A 26,607-nucleotide genomic window follows, 5' to 3' on the forward strand; every position below is an offset into this window, starting at 1 on the left:
ACTCGTATCTCTCACCCAACTTTCATGTGTCAACAACATCTTTGATTCTTTTTTGAATCATCGCCGATGTCCCTCCATTTTTGGGTTTGTCTCAATGTCGATCAACTTTTTAAGGTAAGCTTCAAGCTTCTTTTCTCAATTTAATTTCAAATTGAGTTATAGATGTTTACTCCAATTGTTTCATTGGCATCAAATTTTACTCCGGTTTGGTTATTATGTTTACATCAATTTCCATTTCCGATTATCATTTGGAATTTGATTGAATCAATTTTTTGGTACAACACCTCCGTGAGGCTCTTCACGCTTAGATAATCCAATGCATTTAATTTTTTTATCATTTGTTTTGGTTGTGCCCAAATTAGAGAAAAACCAATCTTAATATTATTGCTTCATTTGTTTGTTTCTGTGTCACTTAAATTTTAGTAACTGTAATTTTGTTTTCGTTTTGGTCGGTTCATATGCCACTATCGAGTTAAATTTTGTTTTATGAACTTCTCATTTCTTTTAGGAGCTATTAGTGAGGGTGTTTGTAACATCCTAGTTTTAAGAATATGGTTATGCATGCAGAAATATTTAAAAGAATTTATTTGATCACCTTTGTCAACAAAGTACAAGTATATTTTCGGTCAAATATCCAAAAAAAACTCCACAATTAAATGTGCTTCTGCTGGAGCAATTTCAGAATAGGTGATCATCGTGGAAGTGATTGTCAGAACCATGTGAGTGAGGATGAAACATAGAGAAAGATCACGTAGTGATTTGTAGGTTCATTAAACAAGTCTTTAAAGCCTGCTGGTAGTGGACCGGTCGTCGGATACGGATGAGCCCACAGACCAAGAGAATGTGGTGTCCACTAAGGATGATGGTCGGGGTGTTACAATCCCAATGGAAATGTTCGCATCAGACGTTGTTAAGACAAGTATTGTCTAAACGATGGAAAAGTGTAGAAATCCCTTAGTCCAGTGGTTAACCAAGAGTTCATTAATACTTCTATACTGTGTATGGGATTCGAGTTTCAAAGAACGCAATTTCTTGCATATTAATGGTGCAAAGCTTATCAGAGATCAGAATATCGCATGCAGACCAGTTCGTAGTGGTCTTAAGTGTGGTAGAGCATGTCCATCGTAAGAATGCCTTACATGCAGAACCGAATTATGAATTAGAGGATGCCACATCAAGACCTTAAGGTTATTGTTATGAATCTTTAAGCAAGTCTTTTTGTTGTACAACATGACATTTAGCACCAGAACCTTGAGAGAATGACAAAATGAAATAGCTGGGTTGAACACATAAACTTAAACGAATATTTTCTCAGTTTTGAGATTCTTGAGATTATGATAGTCGTTGAATTGGCATATGTGGTTTTTAAACTATATAGATATAGGAACAATGTTGTGGTCTTTCGATGAGAGAATGTGCTTGGGGACAATTGGAGCAGTTTGACTCCCTTACGGTTAGTATGACGGTTTGAAAGTGAAAGAACTTTGGTATGTTTCTAGAAAGTAAATAAATGAATCCAAGTTTCGAGCACACTGTCTTTACACTAGTGTGGCAGCCCACCAAATAACCATTGTGATTGTTCATAAAGTGTTACCTTCATATTTTGCAAAACCTCTTAACCAATCACGAGTGCAAAGTAGAGTTTGAACATTTCATTTAACAATCACAGTGGTCATCTGGTGGGCTGTAGAATTTATCACTATGCCCACCAAAGTAAAGATGGTGTGCTCAAAACTTGGATTCGATTACTTTTTCGTCAAAACATACCAAAGCTCTCTCACTTTTCAAACTTCAAAATAACAGTAGTAAGGGAATCGATCTGTACCAATTGTACTCAAACACACTCTCTCATCCAAAACTCACCACTCTTTCTACATATATACGGTTTAAAAACTATGCATGTCTTCAACGATCGTCATAATCTTAAGATTATCAAACTTGAGAACTTTTTTATTGAGATTGATGTGTTCAACACAGTTATTGGATTTCACTATTCTCTCAAGGTGATGATGGTAAATGTCATGTTTTACAAGGAAAAAGCTTGCTTGAAGAGTCATAAGAATAACCTTAAGGTATTGCATGTAGCTTCCTTTTTTTTTTGGTGGATGCTTGTTAGCTTCTTTGCTCAGGTACAACCTTGTTCTAAATATCTCCGCCTAGCCCGATTAATCCCCGCTTAATCGCTAGACCCACCCTATCCGCCTCAATTAATTACTAATCTCTTAAAATTTATTTATTCAATTATTTTTCGTTTAATCCGATTTTTTCCCGATTAATCATCACCGAATCTTGCATATCCTAACTCTTTTTAGATTGCAAGTATAGAACAATTTTTCTTCATTTTATTCAATCATTTAGTTTTAGAGTTTGTGATGTTTTACAAAAGTTCAAAACTTTAATAAAAACATAAATTTTGTTTTAAAAATACAGTTTATTGTATTTAATATAATTTGGAAAACAATATTAGATTAATATGTTTGAAAAATAATAAATAACCCTAAAACTAATTCTGAATAATCCTTTATTTTCATCCGATTTTCTGATTAATCGTTAAATCCATACTGAGCGCCCGATTAACGCCTAGCAATTTTTTAAACAAGGGGTACAAGTACAAGAAATTTTATTAATTAATACTATATATATGCAATATTTTATTAAGAGTCCTATGCATAAGTAAAGTATATATGCAATATTCTATATCATAGTCTAGGAAGAGTTCTACGCATTATGTGAGTTTGAAATTAATTCTATTTTGCTGTACAGTTTAACTAAATATTTCATCATAATAATCCTGACTAGTTATGGTTTCTTATTAAATTTGCTGTCTTTCTTCATTCATTATAAATTTTATAGCAAAATATATATATTATTTAGTGGGTGATTGGCTTATATGTAGTCGTAAGTGTATTGGTTGTAGCTGTAAATTTGAAGGCTGTTAGATTTTGGTTGTAAGAGTTGTAGGTTTGATGGTTATAGCTATAACTTTTTGGATGTTATTATTTTAAAATGATAACATGATTTGTATGTACTCTCTCTATTTAATTTTATTTTAAGTGTTGTTTAAGGTTTTTGAACATAGGTTTCAATTTACCTATTTTACATAAAAATCATTAATTACAAATAATTCAACCAGTAAGAAACTACACTACATAGTTTAGATGGTCAATAGAAACAAATACAATTAAATTTCTTATTATTTTCTTAAGAAACTAAGTCTATGAGCTAATACTAGAAATTCAGTAGAACAACTATTGTTCTTTTTAAGAACTAAAGATATGTAAACCATTTTAGAATTTTTGTTTATTTTATTTTTTAATTAATTTATTAATAAAGAAATTTCTATATTTTCATTTTTAAATATTCCTTATTTGTATTTATAATTCGGTATGAAATTGGTAGAAAATTATCTCTTTTTCATTTGTGGAGTTGAGGACCATCACCATTGTTAATTGTTCCCCGTTTCTCGAAATCTACCACCCATTGAGATTGAATGAACTGTTTCTATAATTATTTTGTCTGGAGACAGTAATGTTCTCACTTGTTGGATTTTGTATACTCATTGCTAAACTTATCTTATTTAAGCAGGTTTTCGTACTTCATTCGCAACATCAAGGAAGTCTCTAGTTGTTGCCATTTGATGTATATGTTGTTTTATTCTCACTTTAAATTCTTTAATCAGCAAAAAAAAAGAAAAACACAATTCTTTTAACACATTTTGGTGATACCGGAAATTAAAAATTCAAAACTTCTAAGATAATCCATGCATGAAACTAATTACCTTATGGCTTGTTTAGCTTTGCTCATCTTTTTGTTGAGTCTCCACCTGTTTACTATTTGTAACCATACCGTAAAGAAGAACGTTATGGACCTTAAATCAGTCCTCCTCCACAAACCTTAACATGCAGGTCTCATAGTTTGGTAATAGTCTAGAGTTACACTCAAGAAAACATTATATAAAAATGAGTATTGATCGAAATTAAAGAATCTCATCAATTCTTGTCAATACGGTGAAATATTACCAAAGTTCTTTCCGTTTTTCAACTTTATCAAAACTCAATATTAACTTCAATCAAAGTTTTTCAAACCGAGAAAATGGATGTGAATTTAACCATCACCATTTTGTTATTTCTTCTCCGCTCATTGAACCTAGCCGTGTCTTTTTTTGTTTGTCATTCCACGGCTCAATAAAACGATAAACGCACACATCGTACTATAACCAGTTTTGTGAGTGTCCTCCTCTTTCAAACAAACTTTTCTTCCACATATTGGGTTGATGCTTTAAACATGATTGTCCATCTATTTAATATTCTTCCCTCGAGCGTCAAAAACAATAAAATTCTTTTTACTTTGCTGTTTAACTAAAACATTTTTCTTATGATCATCTTCGCGCTTTTAGTTGCCTATGCAATCCATATCGTCTACCAAATTTGGCTAACAAGCTCTTACCTTGCTTCAATCAATGTATATATCTTTCTCGGTTATATATCCTTTGAACTATCGCGGTGGCTATTTCATGATGTCTTCTCATCAAATTATTATCTCACCACCATCATCTTCTCATATGTTTAAAGGCTACCCAACACCACCATCTTCTCATATTTAATCATCATCTCTCCTTACTTACCTACTAATCCCTCTTATTCTATCTATAATTTATGCTCTTTCTCAAACAGCTACAATCCCTCATGTATATCCCTTTGTCTCACAATCACCAATCACTCCACCCCTTCACACATATAAGGAGCGGGTTGAATAGTTACTAGTAAAAAGCAGACAATACTATATGAAAGATAATGTTGTATATGTCGTCCAAATCAAAGAAGGTTATATCAAGAACGAGAGAACAAAATATATTCGTTCAAGAATTTTTCCTACATTCAAAAATTAGAAAAAACCAAGAAATTGATATCCAATACATTCGCTCAAGTGAATACAGTAAATCTATTTACAAAGTCGCTTCCTACCAAAAACCATAAAGCATATTCGATACATCGGAATGAGTCATCTGCAAAATTTATAAAGATGGGGTCATATTTTTTATTTTCATGGAAAATTTGTGTTACTATTTCTTTTGCCTTGAAATGAGTTTTATCTTATGAAAAGAAATTATGATAAATTTCTTAATGAAATAATACTTATAATGTCATAAATAATCAAGAGGGAATGTTGGGAATTTGGGGGTCATCCAAAGATAAAGCTTATCCATCGTCTAATTTTTATTATGTACAACCGAAGATATGAGAAGAAATGAAGTAATAAAAGCTTCTCTTTCTCACCCATTCTTTACTTCCCTTTCTTTCTAAGTTATATATAATACTAGATTTTAACCCGCGGTACACCGCGGGAACAATTTATTTTTTAAAGTTAGTATACATAAACGTTTATAAATTGTATCTATCTATTTTATTTTATAGTTTATAATTGTTATTAAGTAACGTCTTGCCAAACCCGTCTCGTAAAAAAACCATTTATTTTATTAATATTGATCTTATTTATGATATGTTTATGAATTATTGTCTAAATATTTTGTAATTTTGTAGTAATTAAATGCTATCAAATGTCTCTGCGGTTTGATGATTATAATCGAATTGTTATAGTTATGGAGAAAAGCAATATCAAAATGATAATTTTGTAGTAATTAAATGATATTAAATATTTTAGAAGTTTTATTTTAGTAATTAATCGTGTAGTTAATGTGGAGAGATTTAGGGAAAATTGTTAAATGTCAAATATCTAATTCGAAGATTTTTTTTCTAATTATCAAAAACAAACATTAAAATCCAGTGGCAGCCATTGTAAATAAGTCCCAACTACAAGATTTATTTTACAAAATGGCTGCAAAAATGTATATATAGATATATTATATAGTTTTCAACAGCTTACAACGTAATTTTCAATGTTGTGCGGTAAAGGTTAAATGCTCTCATAAGTCATAAGATTGCTGCAAGAGGGAGAAAATTAGATAAAAAATCTTAAAATTGTGAATAAAAATGTCCTTTTACCGCATGCACATTACTGTGAGACCATTATAAGTTTAGATATTCGAAATTAACCACGAGAAAAGAAGAAAATACTTTTTATGTTTCATAAAAAAGTCATTATACCCATTTTACATAAATCTTTTAAAATATGTAAAATTATGTTATACATTTCGTTAATGCAATAAAACAGTTTTTTTTCTCTAATTAATAAGCTGAAAATTGAATAAATGATTTAAAAATTGCATTAAGAAAACAAACGCTTTATGTAAAACAAAAATAAAATTTTATATTTCTCCTCGCAGACTAAAAGTCGTATTAATAAATTCATTTTTAGATAACTAAATAAATATAAAACTGTGTATAAAAGGGCACCTTAACTACCTGATTATACATCATCACTCCACATTGCCACATTTGATTCTTCAGCTCTCATTATCCCTCTATCGCAGCATAATAGGTATTATTCGTTATAGTAGTTAAAACAGTTTACTTTTAACCCAAGTAACATATGCCTACTTTGATACTAGAAATGATTCTGATTTTTTTTTTCCCAAGTGAGTAACGATTCAAACTAATTAATGACTAGATTCGAATAGCTACTACGTACGAGATGGCACTAATGGTGAAAGCTGAAGGTGGAAATGGAGGGAAGCGATGGGATGATGGATTCGATTATGAGGGTGTAACAAAGATATATGTACGAGGAGGTCTTGAAGGCATTCAGTTCATCAAGTTTGACTATGTCAAAGATGGTAAAACTATTACTGGACCAATTCATGGTGTCTCTGGTCGTGGTTTGACACAAACGGTACATATGTAATGTGTCATTAATAACTTTATATATCTAATTTTACAATCGTTTTTCTATATATATATTTTTTTTGTTTTTGCAGTTTGAGATTAACCATTTGCAAAAGGAATATCTGTTATCTATTGAGGGTTACTATGACATATCTACCGGTGTGATTCAATCAATCCAATTCAAAACTAACCAGCAAACTTCTGATATGATGGGGTTCAACGAGGGTACTAAGTTTTCACTAAGATCCATGAGGGGTAGAATCATTGGGTTTCATGGATTTGCTGACAAGAATCTCTACTCTCTTAGAGCATATTACATTAGGATCCCCGCAACCAAATCTGCAATGGATGGTGGTCAAAACACAGGAAGAGGTTATGATCATGGTGGTGACTATGATGGTGTCAGAAAAGTGTATGTTACTTTTGATGGCACTTCAATAAGGAATATGAGGGTCGACTATGACAAAGTTGGTCAAGTGGAATGCTATGAGTATGGGGTCAAGATCGGAACACAAAATCAGGTTATCCTAAATATTGGTGTTCTGCTGATATGTTAATTTGTTTAAACTTGTGGAACATTTCTAATTTATAAATCTTTAATGGTGTTGTTAGTATCCAAATGTACTAAACGTTTTTATCGTTATCATTACAGTTTACCATCAATTATCCATATGAATGTATCACATCCGTAGGAGGAAGCTACGCGGATACCCAACCTTACAGATGTATTGTCCTTAGGTCGTTAACATTCAAAACATCAAATGGGAGAACGTCAGTATTTGGAAAAGAAACGGGTACCACGTTCTTGCTTGAGAGCCAAGGCAATGCTATTGTTGGGTTCCATGGACGGGTAGGGTCTTGTGTTGATAGTATCGGGGAATATTATGCTCCATTTTCTCCTTACCCTCCCCCTACTGAGAAACTAGAGGGACAAGGTGGAGATGGAGGAGACTCTTGGGACGATGGTGCTTTCCTAAATGTGAAGAAGGTTTGTATAGGACAAGGCCAGTTTGGTATTGTCTCCGTTAAGTTTGAGTACGAGAACGACGCTAGTGAGGTGGTTGTGGGAGATGAACATGGAAAGGCTACATTACTTGGATATGAAGAGGTGATGATTACTCCTTTACATGTTTTCTCTATTTCTTTTTTTTTGTCAACAACTTATATATTATTAGAACTAGAAAGGCTCCTAAAGCTAAATCGGAGAAACATTGTTTACATACAAAATAAAATGCAGGAGAATACGGGCGTCTTGTATATCTCTACTATAAAATTCTTGAGTTTTTTTTTTGTTAATATCAAAACCAACTAAAGTTACATATTTTTACACTTCTCAACGTGAGAGTACTCCTAACAAAGATCTCTTATACACTCCATAGTTCGAACTGGATTATCCGAGTGAATACATAACATCGGTGGAGGCTTGCCAAGATAAGGTTATGGGAGCTGAAACTGGAGTATTAACGATGCTTAGGTTCAAGACAAACATTCGCATCTCTCCATCCTTTGGACTTAAAGCTGGTTTCAACTTCGTCCTAGAGAAGGAAGGTCACAAGATCAATGGGTTCCATGGAAAATCTAGTAGCATGCTTCATCAGATTGGGATCCATGTCATTCCCATCACTGAGTGACCATCCATGTCTAGCTTCACTATCGCTCTGTCAAAGTTGGCTGTGCTGTATGAATCTGTATTATTCTCCTCTGTTGTTGTTAATTTGCATGTTTGTTTGTTTTTTCCATTATGCATCGCGTGTAATAAAATAAGTACTAAGTAGTAAGTACGTTTCTCTTTTTTTCAAGAATATATGAAGAATACACATTAATCTTATCAATATTGGCTATATTCCTTTTTGTTTTTTTATGTCAAAATAAATTCATCAGTTAGAAATGAGCTGTTTTCTATTAGAGAAACCTAGTCCGGAGTAGAGAAACTTAGAGCATGCTCAACAATAAATTCTTATAAAAACCTCTAAACAATAACAAAAATGATTATTTTATTATAATATTATTATATAATTAAATTTTAATTTTATAAAAAATGTAAACTAATGTATGAAAGACATGTGGCTTTGGTGGTTTATTTGAGTGTTAAAAACCTTTCTTCAAGCTCTTATCTAAGAGATTTTTTCCATTCTCTTTCTTCTTTTTCATGTTTTTTTTTTGTATTATTTTTCTTAAGAGCTCATTCGAGCTCAGGTTGAGAAAATTAAAACTGCATGCTATATTAATTTTTAGGACTGGAAATTTCTTCGTGCGCTTTGATACTGTTAGCATTCCACAGTCTAGTCCTTTAACAAACTTCCCTTTATACTTAATTTAATGTTTCGTAGGAATCCATAATTCTGCTTTGTATTCAAAGTTCCATTTTAATTCTTAACTCAAATATACAATTAATTGAATTATAACCACGTTCAACTTAATTGTTTATCATGCTCATGAGTTAGATGTAACCAACTTGGAGTACAATTGTCAAAGAGGCATATCTACCTACAAGACAACCAATTCTATTTGTTTTCATGAATGTTATTTTCTCTTATTTAATTACCAAAGATTGAAGAATTAGTAGCAATTCTAGATTTTTGGCCCAAGCATATGTGGTCTAGTGGTAGGAAAAGCTTTGGTGAAAGGTGAAATTTCCAAAACAAATTTTAATCTTCTCTAAAAAAAAAACACATTTTTTTTGGAAGTCTGTCAGTTGGGTTTTGACTCAATTGATTTACATAGTAGTCAGAAATGTAAGCGGCCTGACTACACCTAGTCGGAAAATGTTCTAAACTCGGGACAGATAATGTGGTAACCTTTTGGGAAGAAACTCACCTTAAAACATTTTGATGTGTTTCTACCAATATCAGGGCTGACCAAATCAGCCGATAAAATTTATCAAAAAAAACAAAAATGGGACTTCAAACATTTGGTATAAGATTGTATAAATGAACATGGGTTCAAACCTCCATTAAATGTTACAACGACAAATCATAAGAGATTAAGAGTGTATGTGCCACATTGCAATGACAAATATTAAAATTATCAGGATCCGGCCGCGTTGTATATATGTTGTTGACAAAAAGTATAAAAGTAGACAAATATTGCTGTTGCATTGCATGTATATTTAACAAATAAACAAAATTCATAAAAAAAAATATATACTCATTATACGCAATAACATGTACGAATAATCTATACGCAATGGCATTGCCATTAACAACTTATTGTTAACAAGGGATCCATGATACTTATTTATCCCCAAAAATGACAAGAGCCCTAGTGTCTTCTAATCTCTCTGCTTCTCTTCTTTCCTCTATGTTGTGCTTGAATATCTATTTTCTGAATCAATTACTTAACACGTGGGAGAGAAGTTTCAATCTTCAAAGATGATATGTCAAAATGTTCCTAATCTTTTTTGCCAACTTCATCCCTGAAAGCTTTCCTATAAAAGGGAACTCTGCATTTCATGATGCACTTGAGATCTTTCAAGTTGCCTTTGAGGATCTCAACAACCTAATTAAGACAAAAGATATCAAAATAAAGGCGTGGTTTGTTTACTTGTTAAACAAGAAAGTTAGTTATGTACCTGACTCATTTCAGGCCTCTCTATCGATGATTGTTGGATTGATAACGCAGCAGCCAAAAGCACAAGTTTTATCTGCCTCCATTCGTACTCACCCGCCAGAGATGGATCGATTAGCTCTCTAATTTTGTTCTTCTTCATCAATGGTTTAGCCTAGGAACACAAAAACAAAAGGAACCATGAACAAAATGTGGGAATGGTTTTCTTTGCTCTAGAACATAAAAGCTTAAACTCAATATAGCTAAACTCACCCATAGAACAAGACTTTGCTTGGAGTAATCGAGAGCTCGTCGTCCGGTAACAAGTTCCAGTAAAAGTACACCCAAGGCGAATACATCGGTCTTTTCATCTACTATCCCATGTGTTAAGTACTCTGGAGCAAGATACCTGAAATAAAAGATGCAAACTATATCTAGCTCTGAGACTCCCTTGGTAAAAACCAATATGCAATGAAGAATACACTTAAAGCGTAGACTCACCCGAATGTGCCCTCAAATTTGGAAACAATGTGGTGTGTCCAATTTTCAGGTAACCACTTCGCAAGCCCAAAGTCACATATCTATAACCCCCAAACATTTTCATTACAAGGAATACATTAAAAGTGTATGTTTTCTCCTTAAGAGCATCATTTATCATACCTGAGGAGAAAAATCATGTGTGAGAAGAATGTTTGCGGCTTTGATATCTCTATGTATAATTCTCCTATGACATCCTCTATGAAGATACACTAGACCCTCCGCAACTCCTAATGCTATCTTGTACCTAATGCTCCATTTCATCTTCTCCTTGGAGCCTATAATATAATCAAGTAATCAACAATTGATAAATATTTTAACCATTAAGATGTAATCATGTAAGAGAGAAAGAAGGTAAAAGAGACATACTATAGAGCATAGAAGCTAAGCTGCCATGAGGTGATAACTCAAGAACAAGATGCATTCCTCCTTCAACTCCATAGCCTAAAAGCTTAGCTATGTTGGGATGGTTAACATGTGCCATTATACCCATCTCCGAAAGAAAGTCTACAATGATCTCTTCACTATTTCCCCGCATCAACCGTTTTATCGCTACCATTTGTCCATTTGGTAACATCCCTTTGTAAACTTCAGCATAACCTCCTTTCCCAATTAGATTTTCTGGTCACATCCAAACAAATTGCAAAAATGACACTAAAATCTTCCACTTTAGATATGTATAAACTAAAAAACTAAATTTTCTGTTCCATAAATACTACTTAATCTTCATGACAATTGCAATCATAAAACATATTTTGACAACAACAAAAAAAAAAAACATTTTAGACTCAAATTTGCTTCAAAAACAATTTTTTTTTACCTAAAATGATTGCTCATGTTCACACTTGTTTCACTCTCAATTTTACTTTCAGAATATGAATTGCAACATATAATTCAGATTTGGTACGAACCTAAAGAGAAATTGTTTGTAGCAGACTTGAGGTCAGAGAAGGTGAAGATTCTTCTAGGAGAATGTAGAAGAAAGTGAGAATCATTGGAGCTAAATCTGAGATTTTCTCTCATGCTACTGCATCTTCTAAAAGAACTCTTAATAACACCATTGTTGTGAAACGGAATCTTGACATTCTCAAGAGACTTTTTGGATTTGCTTCTGAGAAGCTGAACCATCTTGCGGAAACGAGAAGAGGAAGGGTTCTTGACCGTCTCGGAGGAGCTATTGAATTCTTCGGTTCTGAAGAATTCTTCGAGAACTCCGGTCGGTGAAGAAGAATCTGGAACTTTCATTGCAATGCTCTGAAGAAGAAGAAGACAAGACAAGACAAAACTGGTTTGAATTTGGACAGAAACACATTTTAGCATCTAATTTTGAACTTGAAGCGGCGCAATTTTTTAATATTCCGCGAAAAAGGTAAACTTATTAATTCTTTTTATTGTTTTAATTCATTTTGTGTGTAAAAGACATGGAAATTTTGCAAGCAAAGTTATAAAAAAAACATCAAAGGAGAGAGAAGAATGTTTATTTGTTTACAAATCAAAACAAAACAGAAATTGTTACTTTTTCTTTTTTGGCAACAACCTTAGCTAGTGCACCGACAAATCCATAAAAACCTATTTTATAGAAACCATTTTGGTAATTGAGCGACACAAGTGCATATTATGCATGAGAAATTAGACAGCATCTTGTTATTTAAACAAACAAATGTTGGACAATAAATATCTCAGAACACTCATATTTTGGAGCAAGAGAAAATGCCAAACATCAATTTATTCTAAACGTTTTTTACATATATCAAAACAAGTTTAATTCGATATTAAATTATATCAAATATAGCCAAAAAAATTAGCCAATAATAAAGATTAATCCAATAAATAACTAAGAAAATAGAAAATTAATTCAACAAAATAGTGAAACATAAAAAGAAGATGCGGAAGAACATTTCTTAAAATAGAAAATATACCATGAGAGAAGAGAGCCCAGTACATCTGAAACTCAATATATTCAGCTTGGTGAAGTGAGAGAGAGTAAATTGTGGAGACTATCACTTCCGGTATGATAATCCATCGCTTTCTTACCAAAATATATAGGACAGTCCAATGTATGTCCTCTAATAATGATCAAGATTCAAGGTGATGGAGATAAAAGAAATAGAAATTGAAAAAGAAAAATATGTTTTTGTTGTATAAAAGATATGTGAATAAGATATATTTCTTAGAGGAGACTTGATAATTGAATTTTAAAGAGAATTTTCTTTTTGTTACAAGGATTTGAACAATTTTTTTCATTATATCTTAAATTTATTTGACCAATAACAGTGATCAAAAATAGCAGACCAAAAAGTGGTTGCAATTTTCTGACCAAAACAAAAAGAATGGTTGAAATTATATTTCTACCAATTTTTTTGACCATATATTCAACTAATTTCTGACCAGCTTATATATTGGTTATTGGATATATAATATTAAAATATATACTAAAATTTAATTTATAAATATATGATTCATAATAACTTTAATAAAAGTAAATGTCTTAAATATAGAAAAATAAATTTAATACGTCAAAAGGATACAATACTTTTATACAAGGAACCAAGTTTAGAAATTGTTGGAGTAAAAAGTTCTCAAACTATTTGAGCTGTTAAAGAGTGGAAATGCTATTTTCCAAATCAATATTCATCAATTGGTATATAAATCTTGGAAGGGTGATGATGCAACTAAATGCTTGTAATGTTTTCACAAATTTTAAAATGGTGTATTTAATCAATTGGATCTCCAAAAGAGTCGTCGAGATATCTCAACACTATATATTGAACATGACACTATGTTTTTAGACAATGCATTGTCTTATATAAACGTATAGACTGGTCCAGCCCGCCGGTAGCTAAAACATCTGCTTTAAGCCATTAACTATAAATAAAAGTATAAAACTGTAGGGAGGAGTATTTAAGAGTTGTGCTTACTACAATTGCAATGTTCAAGTCTTATATTTTACTTTCTTCTTTTTTCCTTCTGATTTTCATGTCCTTTCTTTTTGTTTTGTGGAGTGGGAGAGAATTGTTTTTAGTTCATTTAATATTTTTTGTTTAATATTTTCATAAAACAAAATCTCCAAATATTTGATTTAATTTGGCGATTAGGTATTATGATATTTTTAATTTATCTGAACAAAAGTGAATTATAGAAATTATATGAGTTTTCGAAATGTTTTAATATATTTACGTATTTTAATGACTTTTTTAATATTAATTTTTATAGAAAATCATATTATTCAAATAATGTTTTAGGCCATAAACAATTCAAGGACCGATCCTGTGTATATATATAGATAATGATGGGGCTACAACTGATACATAGTAGATCCACCAATCTCCAAATTACTTATAACGTATCTACCAAACTAGAATTATTTTAGAGTAATTAAGGAATTTTTCTTCCAGAAGAAGATACATTACGTAATATAAGACTAAACAATCATTTGATTGTGATTTTTTTTTGGTAGGAAGATTGTGATTAGTTGTTGTTACCTGGTACAAATAATACCGAAGCATACTTTACGAGCAAATCAAGGCATAATTATTACAACCACCACTTATTTTTTCTTTGCTTTCTTGTTTGTTTTCAGTACGACTTTAAACCTTTTTTTTTTTTGTTAAAGACGACTTTAAACTTTCAATAATTTACAGCCACTAAGCTGTCGATTAGTTAAAAATCTAAAATAATTTAGCTAATATTGAAAGATAAGATTGAAATATCACTCATAGATTTGCATAATGTAAATAGTAATGAATTACTACAATACTGAAACCTATTTTAAATGATAATAACTGATGTGGAGATTCAAAATAACCGAAGACGACATTTTTAGTTAACTTAAAGTACAATTTACAAATGTATAATTTTTGCATAATGTATATCTTATCAACGCAGAAATACGATATTTTCACCAATTTTGGATCCTTGACTTTTATTTTGGACAAAAATATTAATTATAGAGAGATAAAGTGAATTCTCCATATATTCTCCTTAATGATTAAATGAATCATACATGTTCCTTATATACACTTAGAGTAAACTAAAGGAATTTTTACTCTAATTATAAACATCATATACATATGTTAATAGCCCCCCACAAATCACTCTTTAGGAAGGAAGAGGTTTGAAACTCCAAGACGATTAAGAAGTGATTTGAAAGGGCCAGGATGCAATGGCTTGGTCAGTATATCGGCCAGCTGATTCTCTGTTCCAATGTGATGCACTTGCAAGAATCCAAACTTCATTTGATCTCTCGTTGTGTGACAATCGATTTCAACATGTTTGGTCCTCTCGTGAAAAACTGGATTGTTTGCTATATGCATCGCAGACTTATTATCGCAGAAAAGCTTTGCCTTCGTTTCAACTTTAATATGCAAATCCTTCAACATATAACTGAACCATAAAAGATCCTTTGTAGCCACTGCCATACTGCGATACTCAGCCTCTGTGCTACTACTACTACACACATCCTGCTTCTTATATTTCCAGGAAATCAAAAAAGTTCCCAGAAAAATGCAAACACCAGAAACAGAACGTCGAGAGTCTAAGCATGTTCCCCAATCAGCATCAGCAAATCCATTAAGGCAAAGAGAAGTGTTTGTAGAGTAAAACAAACCTTGCCCTGGATTACCTTTAAGATACTTCAATACTCTCTGAGCTGCTTGCATATGCACATCAGTATCACATGACAGGAAACGACTAAGTCGATGAACCGCAAATGTGATATCAGGCCTTGTAACACAGAGATATAACAAGCGACCAACCAATTTTCTATATGGCTTTGCATTATCCAAGAGAGTTCCCATATCTGCAGTAAGATTCACCTTTGGATCCATTGGAACAGTACTCGGTTTGCAACCCAACAAGCCTGCATCAGTGAGAAGATCCAAGCAATATTTCCTTTGACAAATGGCAATTCCTTCTGAATTCCTAGCAATCTCAAGACCAAGAAAAAATCTAGCCGGTCCTAGATCTTTGATTTTGAAATGGTCAGCCATATATGCTTTTATCAAAGTGACTTGATTACTGTCATTACTAGCAATGAGAATGTCATCAACATAAACAAGGATAGCAATGAAAGAGGTACCTTGTAGCTGCACGAACAAGGTGTTATCAGATTGAGACTGAATAAAAGCGGCATCCAAGAGAGTCTTCGACAGACATTTGTACCATTGGCGTGATGTTTGCTTCAACCCATAGATGGACTTATGTAATCTGCACACATGATGAGAAGGAAGAAATCCAGAAGAAGGTGTATATCCCTGTGGCAAACTCATGTAGATCTCTTCATCAAGCTCACTATGCAAGAAGGCATTAGAAACGTCAATTTGAGTTAAACTCCAACCCTTCTTGGCAGCACAACCAAGAACCAGCTTAACACTAGCTAGTTTAGCAACATGAGAGAATGTATCAAAATAATCCACACCTTCTTGTTGTGTAAATTCTTTTGCTACCAATCTTGCTTTGTATCTCTCAATAGTACCATCCGGATTGTACTTAATGGTATAAACCCATTTACAACCTATTACATTCTTTCCCGGAGGCAAAGAAACCACACTCCAAGTCTTATTAAGCTCCATAGCCCCAAGTTCCTCATCCATGGCTTTAGTCCATTGAACAGATATAATGGCTTGTTTAAAAGTCTTAGGTTCTGTTTCAGCAGAATAAGATAAAACAAAAGACTGAAATGGAGATTTTAAGCTAGAATAAGAGAGAACTGAAGATATAAGATATGGTGTTGAATAAACTTTGAGATGTGGAAAAGAATTTTGTGGTGAAGGCTCAGAAATTTGTGTGAAAGAACAGTGATAGTCAGATAAGTAACTAGGAGCCTTACCTTGGCGTTTTGGCCTAGCAACAGAAAGTGAAACACATGCTGTCTCTGTTGTAACTGCTTCTGGCAAAACCGGTATGATACTAGAGCTTGAAGTGGATGGTTGTGATGATGTTGTGGATGACGATGATGCAGATGATGCATGAGAATGTTCATTATGTGCATTAGGTGATGATGATGTATGGATTTCATCATTAACATGAATAGGTAATGGTAAGATAGCATGACTAAAAACATCAGAAACAGGTGAGATTGGATTATCATGGAAAGGAAAGATGTTCTCATGAAATACTACATTCCTAGAAACTGAAACACAATTTAAATCAATATGCAAGACTTTATATCCCTTATAACTTGATGAATAACCCAAGAAAATACACTTTTCAGACCTAGGAGAGAACTTATTCCTATCCTTTTGCAAAGTAGAAACATAACAAAGACAACCAAAAGATCTTAAAAAATCATAAGCAGGTTTTCTCTTTGTAAGTAATTCATAAGGTGATACATTTTTCAACAAAACTGATGGAATCCTATTAATAAGAAACACGACTGTTAACAAGCAATCACTCCAATATGCAATCGGGACATTAGACTGAAACAACAATGATCTTGCAACATTCAGTAGATGTTGATGTTTACGTTCTACTACTGAATTCTGTTGAGGTGTGTATGCACAAGAAAACTGATGTACCATTCCATGTTCTTTAACAATAGATTTAAAAGCAAGTTCAGGAGCATTATCAGTTCTAATCATTTTAATAACAGCTTTATATTGTGTAAGAACATGTTTAATAAAATCTGAAAAATGTTGTGTAACTTCACTTTTATTTCTCATCATATAAACCCATGTTACACGAGTACAATCATCTACTATAGTAAGAAAATATTTGTATCCTTCTAAAGACTCAATAGAAAAAGGACCCCACACATCTAAATGAACAAGATCAAATGAAAGTGAAGACAAATGATTATGAGACTCATATGACAATCTTTTCTGTTTTGCTAAATGACAAATAGAACAATGAAATGGATGCATGAAACTAGACTTAGACGAAGAAAGAGTACCCGAAATGCGATGCATTTTAACTTGTCAGCAAATGGATGTCCAAGGCGTTGGTGCCAAAGAATTCCATCAACTACCAAGGATCCAGCAAATTGATCATGTGTAGATGGTGCATCAAGTCGCAAAATATAGAGATTATGAAGTAGGATGCCTCTACCAATCGTCAATCCCTGAATAAACTCCTGAATAATACAAGAATCAACATAGTAGTGAGATGAGCAATGATTTGTTTTTAAAAGACTACTCACAGAAATCAAATTGAATTTAAAAGAAGGAACATGCAACACATCTTGCAAAATGAGTGAATGAGATAATGGAATTGTGCCTGTGTGTGTGATCTGAACTCTAGTATCATTTGGTAAAGAAACAGTTACCCCAAAAACTGTATTAGTTTCATTAAACATTGCTAGATCAGAACACACATGAGTAGTGGCACCACTATCAATTATCCAGCTACCATGAGGAAGATTTGTGTATAAGGAAGATAAACATTGATGTTGGAAAGTAAGTTGATCATTTTCAAAACGAAGAGATGAAGAAGGAAAAGGAATTGTACCAGCAGACGATTGAACAGCCATTATACCATGTTCTGTAACTGTTGATGGTGCCGATGTTGATGGAGAAGGAGCCAAAGGCTCTGAAGTTTGAATACGACCTGAGAGTTGTTGAATCAATGTCTGAATTTGATCTCCACTCAGCTTGTTAATATCAAGGTTGTTAACTTCTGTAGCTGGTGGTGGAATGTATAGACTAGGAGGATTAGTCATGATATTTGCAACTGAATGAGGTTTAGATGCAGCATTTGCAGAATATCCTCTAGGCTGAAAGGTTGATGGAGCAGGAGATCTCTGAGATTGATAGTTAGAGATGGTGCTCTTAAACCTTGGAATATACCCTGGAGGATAACCAATAATCTTGAAACATTTCTGTACTACATGTCCAGATTGACCACATTGGGTGCAAACTGGTCTAGGTGGTCTCGGACGATATTCATTTTGTACTGCAAAAGCTGTATTATCCATCTGACCTTGATATGAAGAGACATCTTGATAACATTGACCAGAAGATTGATTAGGTCCTGAAGCTTGAAACACTACAGTTTTTGATGAAGGTGTCTTAATACTTCTCTGCCTTTCATCTTGAGTTACCATATTGAATGCATCCTCAATAGTTGGAATCGGCTTCAGCATCAAAATTTGTCTTCTTGTAGACTCAAATGACTCATTCAGTCCCATAAGAAACTTAGTGACTCGGCTCCTCTGCTGCAATCTTTCCCACAACACTGCAGCATTGCACTCAGATCTTCCACAAGTGCAAACAGGCAATTCCACATAATTTCTATATTCTTCCCATAATGTCACAAGTTCTGTATAATATGAACTAACATCCATAGCACCTTGTTGAATAATACTCAAACGCTGTTCTATTTCATAGACTCTAGGTGCCATCTTGTTTGAACCTAGCTAAAAGATTTTTCCAAATTCCCTCAGCAGTAGATATAAACAGCAAGCTTTGACCAATCTTCTTGCATACAGAATTCATTAACCATGTTGCTACCATATCATTGCAACGAGACCAAGATCCAAAATCATGATGATCAGGTGAAGGTTTAGTGATATTACCATCAATAAAACCAAGCTTGTTACGTACATTGAGTGTCATACGAACGGATCTTCTCCAAGAATGAAAATCTGCTCCAGTAGTGAGACGATCGAAAACTAGAACCAATCCGGCATGATCGGAGCTGTGAAGAAAGAATGGATTCTCATACTGATCAATAGACTGTCGCGAGCTATCCACATTTGTATTGGATGATGTCGTCATTGAAACAAATCAAGAATCGAGAGATGATACTGAAATTGATTAGAACGACGAACCGAAAAACGATTAGAGTTGAATCGATCGTGATGTAGAACGAATCGATCTGAAAGATGAAGGAGATTCGAGCTTGAGCTTCAACTGTTAGTGAAAATCGCGAATGTGATTGCGATTGGTGATTTTGAGACCTCTATTGATGAATCGGAGCTCAGTAAAGAAAAGAAATGGAAGATTTAGGGTGATAACGATGGTGATTCCATAGAAATTGGATGAAATCGAAGAAGAAGATGAGTTTTGGCGGAAGAAGAAACTCTGAGATTTCTGTTATAGTGAGAGAAAATGTCTTTTGTGCTCTGCTACCATATTAACTATAGAGAGATAAAGTGAATTTTCCGTATATTATTCTTAATGATCAAATGAATCATACATGTTCCTTATATACACTTAGAGTAAGCTATAGGAAACTTTACTCTAATTATAAACATCATATACATATGTTAATAAAAAAAAAACGTGGACTTTAATTTCTTCGACGTCATTTTATAGGACCCCGAATTGAGTTCCTAAGTTCAACTAGCAAATCGTTTTGTTCTTACTTGTTTTTTCTTTGTTTGGTCAAACTTGTTTTCTCTAACAAAAGTGCTTACAAAAAAAGCTAACTTTAGAGGTTGGGCTTTATACCCAATGAACATAAACGAAATTAGCTTAGATTGAAACACATAAGTGTCTAGAACCAAGTTGAACCAAAGAAAGGAGAAGGCCCATCAGGAGCCCATAATTTGCCGATAGTTGCGTCGATTTAATAATCTAGAAGAAAACCGTGTTAATATCGGAGAACAACTTTTCCCAAAAAAATTTGGTCGTAAGATCCTTTCCCAATTTGGTTTGTGAATTGGCTTTTAGTCGGTGTAAGTGGTGGTGTAGTAATTTTATGGAAGAAGTCTGTGGTAACATGAATTAATTGTAAAAATATACATGAATTATATATTGTCATCATATACAGAGACTATTTTCTGTGGTAACAATTGTTCTGTACAACGACAATTTGCTATGGAAACTGTTTCTTTCAGCGGGAGAGATAGAGAGAGAGGGAGAGAGTAAGCAGAAGGTTCTGGTTTTTGTAGTACTTACAACGGTTTTAACCAAGGTAGGGCAACATTGGGTCCAAGCCTAGTCCTGACCCTCCCAAGCTACCAGGGTCTGCATGCTTAACTCTCCCGAAATAGCGTATGTGGCGCAACAGTCTTGCTAGGAACGTGTTGTGGCAGATTGTGGAGCTGTCACATACCACTGCCACGTGCTTCCGGGCTCTTGTAATGGCTACATTCATCCGTCTGCTATCCCCTAGGAATCCCACTGCACCTAGGTTGTTTGACCGTACCTGTAATGGGTTCACAGCACAACAAGTACATGAGTCTTATTTGCGCTACGAGTTCATAACGACAATTTTGTTAATCGGTTTTGGTTTTCACAATCAAGTTCAACTAACATATCTAAATAGATTCTTAATGTTATCTCCGTTTCTTTACTATCTGCTAGAATTTTAATTATGAAATATCTTCATGCCACAGAATGGAAAAGAAGCAGAGTAATGTTTACCATTGAGATGATCACTGCATCAGCCTCCCGCCCTTGAAAGCTGTCAATGGTTGCGACCTCAACTCCATCAGCCACTGGAAAATCATCCAGCCTTTCTCTGAGAAGTTGAACCTGAGCAACATATGGGGATTGAACAGCAATAGCCATTGGACTAACACCTACAATCATGTCCAACAAGTTTTTTACTAGGTTATCGAGCTTATATTCAGGAACACAATTAATATGCATGAAGTTTAGATTCTTCAAGCTCTGGTAATTGTTTTGTGTTATATCCCAGTCATTCAACTGAAAATAGATGGTTCACCTGCGTATATCAAAGAAATGACGTGATTAACCACAATATCTGCTTCTCCTTCATTGTATAATGAGCCTGTGCCAGCTGGATCCAAACGCTCCTCGCAGCCCACGGATAAACTCCCATATGGCATTCTTGTGTCAAGCAGAACCAGTGGGCATTGCGTTATCCAAGTAGCCTGCAGTAAGTACAAGAAAAGAATGATGTTACATCTAAGAGTCATGGTGTTACCAAAGGTGCTTTTGATCTACAATGATGTTGCATTTTATTAGACATTCAAAGGTAAGTTAATTTGTGACACTGTTTAATATTATCCAGTTACCAGCAAAACAAGAGGGAAACATCTATTGCAAGCTCATGAGCAACATCACTTTTCAATAAGGCCATAAAAAAGCTGTAATCAGTAGATATTTCAACCACAAGTAAAGATAGTATCATGAAAGACAAACCAACAGAGTTGCAAGAGAAACCAGATAATGCTAAAATGGAAAATTTCTAACAAATAAAAGCTTTGAAGGTAAACAGATGTGTGATTGCATGCCATGTAACCATCATATAAATACCACACCAATCAAACAGCAGAAACAGTCAGAAGAAGTACCTTCACAAAAGGAGAATCGATAAGCAGATGAGAGGCCACACTTGGAGCAGATTTCAACCATCCACCATACATCTCCTTTGATGCCCAACCAGCGATTACATCGTTCATACGATACTGAGTTGTTAATTTTGTCGCAAGAACTCCATCATGTAAAGATGCAGCTCTTTCCAGTAAGGATACACCAAGTCCACCTTCTAAAGCTTTACGTGATAGAACAACTGGTGCTAATTGGCATGGATCACCGGAAAGAATACAACGTTTCCCTTGCAATATTGGGATCCAGCATGAAGGCTCGATAGACTGACCAGCTTCATCTATAACAACCAAATCAAATGTTTCTAACCTCCTAATCAAAGGATCAGCTGCTCCAATGTTAGTGGCAAAAACAACCTGTGCATTTGATAGTATTTCCTTCACAGTCTCTTTTTCCTTCTTCTTCAACGTCTTTCCAAGCTGTTTCAAGAGCTGCCGAATGCCAGCTGCAAGAACATCATCCCTCAGGCATTGCCGAAGATCTTTTCTTAAATCTGACTTCTTCCTTTCCAATTCTGCTCGGAAGCTTGCAAGCTTAGAGTTCACAATTTCCCCCAAAGACTTTGAAGCAACAGCAGATGATATTCTAGCGGGATTTCCTACTCGGACAATGTTTAGTCCAAGATGCAAGAGCTTCTCGACCATGTTATCAACAGCTGCATTAGTAGGCGCTGTTACAAGTACTCTTTCCCCCTGTTGAACAGCCAGGGTAATGACCTCCTTAAGCATTCCAGTCTTTCCCGTGCCAGGAGGTCCTTGGACTATCATAACAGGTCTTTTTTTGTTTACTCCAAGAGCTATGGCTCTCCTTTGGGAAGAATCAAATAACTTACTCACTGGCTCATCACTCAACTCCGCTTCACTCCAGTCTACATAATCATTTTGCTCCAGCCATGTTATATCTTCACCATCCCCAAATAAAGTCGCCACAACAGATATTGATGGATTTTTCTTCTGCAGACCATTCTTCTGCAGAAGCATTAGGGCTTCGCAGTTACGCTGCAACGAAAGACTATATAATAAGCGAGTGGTAGCAAAAATATAATAATGTAAACTATCAAATATAGTTGAGCAAACACTCGCAATAATGGGACTGACATGACAAGCATATTTAAGATGGAGGTTACTGTGATAAAACACTGCATCTTTAACCAATATGGAACAAAGATATACCTCGTAAGTAAGGGCATCGGCCAACCCATGAATACGATCAATTCTCACACTCTTTCCAAAGAGCTTGGAAAAAGTAGGATCTCCATGACGAGATTCTAGAGCCACACCAATGCTACACCCATCTTCTCCAAGGTTGTGAACAAAGCCCTGCGTACAGGCAGTTGCCCCAGCACCCCTACTGTCACAAACTCTTATGCAAACCATGTCACCAGGGGAAAGTGTAGTAGGAGGAAGACGGTGGTTTCCCCCAACCTTAAACAACACCAAGTGCATACCTCCGAGCCCTGCATATTGCTTACATATTACAACAAATTTCATCGAAAACTCAAAGAGAACAAGTTACAACAAAATGCATATCTGCCTATAAGTCTCACCTGTGGAGGTACTAACTGCATACAAATTGCAAATTGTATCACAAAGTTCCTGTGGAGCATCACCATGCCTAACCAAGAACTCAATCGGTTTTGAGGAATCAGAGCTCTCATCTGGAGTAGGAACAACATCTAGTTCTTCCTGTGTAACTTCCAGTTCTGTATCTCGTTCCACTTGAAGTAACTGCGACATCTGGCTGGTGAACTCATCAATCCTTTCCTGTATAGCCTTCACCTTCTCTGAGTCCATCCCCAAAACTCCTTGAACAGGCTTAGCTTGAGCAGCTTTGCGAGCAACCTCCCGATGCTGAGCTATACAACATCACACAAGGCAAAAAGTTCAACTTCAGCCAAACTATAAACCAATAAGAACTTAGACTCGAAGAATTCAAACCTGAATTTGCAATCTCCTTGAGCAGCTTCCAAGACTCAGACTCCTTCCAACTCTCCATTATATTCTTCCGCTCCAGGTCTTGAAGAACATCACGCAACTCTCTCTGGAAATGATCGAACAAGGTAGGATAATGAGTACAAGCCTTCAAACAAATGACTTCAGAACCTAATGGCATGGGAATAGCATTGAGATACGGTTGAGCTTGAATCACAAACGTCAAACCAGATCCGACGTTCTGCCTCAACTCCGAAAACTCCCCCTGAACCTCCGCAGTTGCAAAATCCGAAGCCATCGCTTTCATCGCCTGACTAATCCACTTCACTACGTTCCTCCCTAAATCTCTCCGCCCTAATGGATCACCATTTTGATTCAAAGCTCGAAGACTCAATTCTTTATCGTTCTTCGGTTCCTCAACAACACTTAAACTCTCAGATTCAGTATTATCGTTCCTCTTCTCAATTTTCTTAAACCTAAGTTTATCGGAAACGTTACTTTTCCTTCGTGGCTTCTTCTTAGTAACACTGGAGCCGCCATTAACGCCGCTGCAAAAGACCTTCCGCGTCGGGAAAACACGAACTCCGACAACACAAACGTAGTTTAACGGCGGTCGAGTGAACGTGAACGCCGCCGTCGCCGTAGTAGTCGACGGAATCCGAATACTTCTACACAAAAAACTTGAAGCTGCTTCCATCAGATTTTTCCCAGCGATTCAACACAAAAGGAAACTTCAGATTCCCGAGAAAACGCAAGCTAGAAAGTGGAATCTAGTGACATTTTCTGGGAATCAAAAGGAAAATATACAGAGAAATTGAAAGTCTCGTGTAACTTATTTATATATTGGAGAAAGGTTTTTTCAGATATTTGAGTTTGAGAGACGAATTTAAATCTAAGCCGCAAAATTAAACTTGAGGTTCTCAGAAATATTTTTATTTTTGTTTCATTTTTTGGTGAAACGAATTTTGTTTTTGAGACTTTATGTCACAAACATAGCACAGAGAGAGTCGTGATGAGAGATCGTAGTGGAGAGTTGTGATTGGCTAGTATTGATTCTTTGTGGGCAGGTGACGTGTTTAATTACTGTCCTATCCTTATATTTTTGTTTGTTGACTTATACCCCTGTATTTTTAGATTCTTCTTTGGAGACCCTTTAAGTTGGATTTTAGAATTGATCGAATGGATCGGTAGAATGCATCCAACTGATCTGTGGATTTTACAAGCTACATCATTCATATAGCACATTTGAAATACTACACGAAATTTTTTCGACCTTAATTTTGAACTAATTAAGATTATTTTTATTTAAAATCTCACAAAAATTTAGTTTAAAAAAAACAATCGTTCCATCATTCTCTATCTTCTATCTCCTCTAAAAAAACAGATCTATGAGTTTAGTTTTCGCCGTTTTTGCATTAAAGTCTTTTCATTGTCGATAGTTGGGTTGGTGGACGAAGATAAACGCTTTTCTTCTCCGATCATATGATGAGACGAGGTAGATGATGATATTTCTAAAGCAATAATGTTTATGCTCAAATGAATTTATTAAGAGAAATATAAACCGGAAATTAGATAGTTCATTAAGAGTTTATTATTCAAATAAACTTAAAAAGGAAAGATTACTTTGTTGTCACCAAAAACACAATAATTCCATTGATACTTTAATAAAGAGAAAGAGAGTTGTTTTGAGATAACTCTCAAAGTTACAATCAAAGTTCTCATTACATAACTATATATATATGTCTCGAAGTTACAATCAAAATTCTCATTACATGCATAACTATATATATAAGTTATTATCTTGCTAACCCTAGTTACATAGAACATTACATGGCTTTCGGATTACTCATAAGACTATATTTGGCTTCATATTAAACTTCTAATAGTAAATCTATAGTGAGTTGGCGATTTCTTAGCGACTTTGAATACTCATTTTTTTGTTTTTGGTTGATCGAAGACTCTTGTGAAACAATAAAATAGCTATTTTATAGCTCGGCGATTAATGTCTGATGCTTTCACTTGCGGCGAAAGTTGGATTTCAGATAATAAATTCACTTCGTGCAAAGAGGTATGTTTAAATTTAATATAATTGGTAAAACAAAAACAACTGAATCATGTTTGAGTTATAATCTTACAATCGTTACTTAATAGAAAGTAGTTGTTTACTGAAAAGCTTGTCTTCGTTTTAGTACTACAAATTAAATATAGGGGTGTGTGTAACCCACGGAATATTATTATAGTTTTTGAAAAACTGTTTTTCCAAAGATTATTGGTCCTATGTAGAATAATGGGTGAAGCAACATGTGGCAGAGAAGATCACTTGAGAAAGACAACTAAGCGTCTCCCGAAGAAAAGATCCTACTTGTTCATTTTTCCATCACTAAAGAAATTTCTTTTTTGGGTCAAAAAATAAAATTCTTACAAATAATATGTGGAGAAAGAAGTTTCTCATCATAAATTGTCAAGCAAAATAAGCAAATGGTCAAAATTGAGTTTGTTTATCGTCATAAAAATTATGCGAGAAAAGGATGTTGTGGATCAAAATCATCAAACTATTTTATTAGAAAATAATCAAAC

The 26,607-nt window shown here is 34.3% G+C and overlaps 3 protein-coding genes, 1 non-coding gene and 1 pseudogene across 6 annotated transcripts; 2 read left to right on the top strand and 3 right to left on the bottom strand.

Moving 5' to 3' along the window:
• Positions 1-1,385: 1,385 nt before the first annotated feature.
• Positions 1,386-1,854, top strand: MIR5638b. The gene has a single exon (NR_142825.1). It is a non-coding gene; the product is annotated as a microRNA ath-MIR5638b precursor (primary transcript).
• A 4,737-nt stretch (positions 1,855-6,591) lies between these two features.
• Positions 6,592-8,413, top strand: AT5G35950 (Mannose-binding lectin superfamily protein; the record flags this gene model as incomplete). Its single annotated transcript, NM_122986.1, has 4 exons — positions 6,592-6,789; positions 6,875-7,303; positions 7,435-7,890; positions 8,162-8,413. 4 exons carry the CDS (start codon positions 6,592-6,594, stop codon positions 8,411-8,413), a joined length of 1,335 nt encoding a protein of 444 aa, NP_198444.1.
• A 1,449-nt stretch (positions 8,414-9,862) lies between these two features.
• Positions 9,863-12,267, bottom strand: AT5G35960 (Protein kinase family protein). 2 transcript variants are annotated; one of them, NM_122987.2, is made up of 7 exons: positions 11,777-12,267; positions 11,235-11,486; positions 10,989-11,143; positions 10,830-10,909; positions 10,602-10,737; positions 10,354-10,503; positions 9,863-10,280 (listed from the first exon to the last, which is right to left on the bottom strand). In NM_122987.2, the coding sequence occupies exons 1-7, from the start codon at positions 12,183-12,185 to the stop codon at positions 10,173-10,175; spliced, it is 1,290 nt and encodes a 429-aa protein (NP_198445.1). In that variant the 5' UTR covers positions 12,186-12,267; the 3' UTR covers positions 9,863-10,172. The 2 variants fall into 2 exon arrangements, with proteins under 2 accessions (NP_198445.1, NP_001332008.1); NM_001344124.1 differs by having other exon boundaries at positions 9,874-10,503; positions 11,777-12,195.
• Positions 12,268-14,959: 2,692 nt separating this feature from the next.
• Positions 14,960-19,576, bottom strand: AT5G35965 (annotated as a pseudogene; the record flags this gene model as incomplete). Its single annotated transcript has 1 exon — positions 14,960-19,576.
• An 827-nt stretch (positions 19,577-20,403) lies between these two features.
• On the bottom strand, positions 20,404-25,011 carry AT5G35970 (P-loop containing nucleoside triphosphate hydrolases superfamily protein). Its single transcript, NM_122988.5, has 7 exons — positions 24,037-25,011; positions 23,646-23,954; positions 23,272-23,555; positions 22,066-23,097; positions 21,474-21,642; positions 21,170-21,327; positions 20,404-20,951 (listed from the first exon to the last, which is right to left on the bottom strand). The coding sequence occupies exons 1-7, from the start codon at positions 24,725-24,727 to the stop codon at positions 20,709-20,711; spliced, it is 2,886 nt and encodes a 961-aa protein (NP_198446.3). The 5' UTR covers positions 24,728-25,011; the 3' UTR covers positions 20,404-20,708.
• Positions 25,012-26,607: the final 1,596 nt, after the last annotated feature.

The sequence above is a fragment of the Arabidopsis thaliana genome, chromosome 5, assembly GCF_000001735.4.
Source record: "Arabidopsis thaliana chromosome 5, partial sequence".
Lineage (NCBI taxonomy): Eukaryota > Viridiplantae > Streptophyta > Magnoliopsida > Brassicales > Brassicaceae > Arabidopsis > Arabidopsis thaliana.

Excerpts from the sequence above, each read along its gene's own strand:
- AT5G35960 (NM_122987.2), bottom strand. The coding sequence starts at position 12,185 with ATGCTAAAATGTGTTTCTGTCCAAATTCAAACCAGTTTTGTCTTGTCT. Across the intron at positions 10,738-10,829 it reads AAATTTGAGGGCACATTCGG|GTATCTTGCTCCAGAGTACT; the intron begins GTGAGTCTACGC and ends CTTTTATTTCAG. Across the intron at positions 10,504-10,601 it reads AGCAAAGTCTTGTTCTATGG|GCTAAACCATTGATGAAGAA; the intron begins GTGAGTTTAGCT and ends TTGTGTTCCTAG.
- AT5G35970 (NM_122988.5), bottom strand. The coding sequence starts at position 24,727 with ATGGAAGCAGCTTCAAGTTTTTTGTGTAGAAGTATTCGGATTCCGTCG. Across the intron at positions 21,643-22,065 it reads TCGATTCTCCTTTTGTGAAG|GCTACTTGGATAACGCAATG; the intron begins GTACTTCTTCTG and ends TACTTACTGCAG. Across the intron at positions 21,328-21,473 it reads CATTTCTTTGATATACGCAG|GTGTTAGTCCAATGGCTATT; the intron begins GTGAACCATCTA and ends ACATGATTGTAG.